The sequence below is a fragment of the Entamoeba dispar genome, genomic scaffold (genome assembly GCF_000209125.1).
Source record: "Entamoeba dispar SAW760 scf_1105229461057 genomic scaffold, whole genome shotgun sequence".
NCBI classification, from domain to species: Eukaryota; Evosea; order Mastigamoebida; family Endamoebidae; genus Entamoeba; species Entamoeba dispar.
In genome coordinates this window covers 7,767-10,837 of record NW_001854502.1, presented here as the reverse complement: position 1 = coordinate 10,837, position 3,071 = coordinate 7,767, and the positions used below count along the sequence as shown (strand labels likewise).

Below are 3,071 nucleotides of genomic sequence, written 5' to 3'. Positions count from 1 at the left end.
ACATTAGATAAAAATTGTGAGAGTTGTGTTATTTGCTGAAGACAAATAATTAAATGAAAGTTTTAATTAATTGGTTTAGTTTAATTCATCAAATATCTTCATTATAAATGAAATACATAATATCATTTATTATCTTATTTGTAATGTTATCATTATAGTTGTAGAGTTAAATATTAGTTTCACCTTATCTTTTTAAGTGTTAATAATGATTAAATCATCAATAAGTATCATACTGTTATTATTTAAACTTATTTACTCTTAAATTTCTCATTTTTCTTGAAGTATTTTGTATTTATTTAATTTGTGTAACTAGTTGAGATGTTTTGATATTGTACAATTACAATATCAATAAATATGATTTGTTGTTAATGAAATGTGATTGAATTTATGTAATAATTAAACTCTGTAATTATTTCATAAAACAACAAACTCTCTATTTGATTGTTGTGTAATATGAACAAACATATGTGATATATACACATTTTCTCATTGATTTTCTGACTCAATAACATTATGTTGATATTCATTCTCATTACTTCTTTATTTGCTTGATAAATTCATAAATAACTTTGGACAATTCATCTTGACTTTTATCAAATAACTCTACTAAATGACATTGCTACTTGAATAACACTCTTTTTTTTTTATTCAATGATTTTCTCTTTTATATACTTTTTATTTATTTTTCTTTTCTTAATGAACAGTGTTTATTCTAATTGGATTTCGTTGTTTGTTTTTTAGTTGTTTAGCAGCCTAACCAAGACAATAAATTACAAAGAATATAAATGTGATATTTCTCATTAACTAATTTTTAGTTCTTTTTTATTTTTTAGTTTTTTAATATAACAAATAAATGAAATATAATTTAAAATATTTAATTAAATTGAAATAAATAGAAATATTATTTATTGTTTCTTTGAATAATACAACTTCACATAAATAATTTAATTGTCATGCTTGATTCATAACAATTTAATCAAAACGTGATTTGATTTCATTTATTTATAATTTGATTTATCTTGTTAAGGTTTGTATCAACATTGATATTATTGACATGAAGTAAACTTAAAAGACAAAATGTGTTCACAAAAGAGTATTAGAATATGTAGAAATTCTTTATAATTTATTTTAAATTACTTGGTATTTATATCATTTAGTTTTTCATGTTTTAAATTTCTTTAAATTAGTATAAATAAAAACAAATGAATTATTTCCTTTATTATTATTTATCATTTGTTCATTTAAATTGATTGTTCAACTCTTTCTTTATTTTCAAATTCACAATTCAAGTATTACAATAATATTGAATTTGTAAATAAAATAACTCCTATTTTTTTAAATTTCTTTTATTTCATTCACCTTGTTTCTTTTCAGATTTGAAGATAGCGTGTCAGATATAACACCACATGGAACCTTAATATCCAATCTTTGAGTCGTCAATACAGTTTTATAATAAGATGCTTTTGGTGAGATAACACATAACCTAATATTAATTAGTTATTATTTATTAATATTTATTATGAATGATTATTATGGAGTATTAATTATTTATTATGATGTTATTATTATTTATCAACATATAAGACATTTATCAATGATAGATTTGAGTTGAGTACATGGAGTGTTATTAAGAAAAAGAAGATTCTTTAAACAATATTGAAGATAAAAGAAATAAACCATAGTCATAGTGTTGTTGATATACACTTATAATAACAATATAAATAATGATAAGTTTTAATACTCATTTATTTCAAGATAAAAATCAGATAACAAATTAAATGATGAATTATTTAATTTAGAATGATTGAAAAAAACAATAAATGAATAAAGACAACGATTAGTGAAGCTGATTTGTTCACTTCTTAATATAATGAAAAACATAATCATAAATAATTCATATTTAATTTCTTTCTTTTTTCTATTGATTATTATTTTTATTATTTTTTATTTAAGTTATATAAAACATAATAATTTTATCTCATTTATTATTTTAATAAATAAATTAATTCTTTTTATCATATTGTTAATAAGTAAATTACTTATTGATTCTTATAAAATTATCCTGATAAATAAAATTAATGTAAAAATTGGGTGATAAAAAATAATTAAAGTGTTCTTGATTTTCTCTATATTTATTATTTTCATATAATATCTATTTGTACTCAATTCAAACTTATCAAATTTCATTTTCTTATGAAGATATATTTCTTTTTTATCTTAAAAATGATTTAATATCAAATATTTATTTTTACTTATGTTATTTTAATTTGTTCATTCAATTTCTATTTATTTGTTTATTTAAATTCATTTATAATGATTTGATTGTTATTTATTATTATATTTATTATTTCTATACAATCGATTGTTAATATTATTCTTTTATTTATTAATGAAATTCATAATTATTTTATTTGATTTTATTAGTTCATAGTTATTAATACTATTAATTGTTTAGTTATTTTTTGAATTAGCAATGTATTTTATTTATTATTTCATTTTGATTTCTTGTATAAATATATCATTAGTAATTTCCTTAATATCTTCAATTGTTTTATTAATTATTATTTGATTTATCTTGTTTATTTGTTTTCATTTGATTATTACAAATCATTTTTAAACACCAATATACAATAACAATTGAATGATTGTGTTAAATAATGGGAAAATAATTTATGTCAATAAAATAATGTTAATTATTTTCAACCATTAGATTAGACATTTTTATTTTATATTTCTAATTTATATAATAAAAATACATCCTTTGTTTCATCCTTTTCATCTTTTATTATCTTTTTTAATATACTCCCTTTTATCTTCTTTCTTTTTATATTCTCTACTTTTTTATTCTTTTTATTTTCTTCTATTCCTAATTTCATTTATTCTTTTATATCACTCTTCCTCTTCATTTTTCTCTTATTTCATTTTTTCTTGGACTATATTACATATTTATTCTATATTATTTCATTGTTGTTTATAACAAAAGATAAAATCAATTCATCAAGATGATGAATAAAATATGATTATAATATTTTCATATTTATATTAATAAAATAATGATTACCATTACATCA

General features: G+C 18.1%; 1 protein-coding gene across 1 annotated transcript in view, besides 10 other annotated features; it reads left to right on the top strand.

The window, feature by feature from the left end:
• EDI_177090 (uncharacterized protein) overlaps nucleotides 1–39 on the top strand; it is a gene marked incomplete at both ends in the record, with an annotated part of 2,431 nt that extends 2,392 nt beyond the window's left edge. Inside the window, one exon of the mRNA XM_001733356.1 lies at nucleotides 1–39. This exon is cut by the window's left edge and continues 1,696 nt beyond it. Within this exon, the coding sequence (XP_001733408.1) occupies nucleotides 1–39 (39 nt within the window).
• A 779-nt stretch (nucleotides 40–818) lies between these two features.
• Nucleotides 819–910: a sequence feature (AT_rich).
• Nucleotides 911–1,115: 205 nt separating this feature from the next.
• Nucleotides 1,116–1,230: a sequence feature (AT_rich).
• Nucleotides 1,231–1,372: 142 nt separating this feature from the next.
• Nucleotides 1,373–1,601: a repeat region.
• Nucleotides 1,488–1,911: a repeat region.
• A 13-nt stretch (nucleotides 1,912–1,924) lies between these two features.
• Nucleotides 1,925–2,061: a sequence feature (AT_rich).
• Nucleotides 2,062–2,239: 178 nt separating this feature from the next.
• Nucleotides 2,240–2,312: a microsatellite.
• A 13-nt stretch (nucleotides 2,313–2,325) lies between these two features.
• Nucleotides 2,326–2,498: a microsatellite.
• Nucleotides 2,499–2,717: 219 nt separating this feature from the next.
• Nucleotides 2,718–2,755: a sequence feature (AT_rich).
• A 30-nt stretch (nucleotides 2,756–2,785) lies between these two features.
• Nucleotides 2,786–2,966: a microsatellite.
• Nucleotides 2,967–3,008: 42 nt separating this feature from the next.
• Nucleotides 3,009–3,055: a sequence feature (AT_rich).
• Nucleotides 3,056–3,071: the final 16 nt, after the last annotated feature.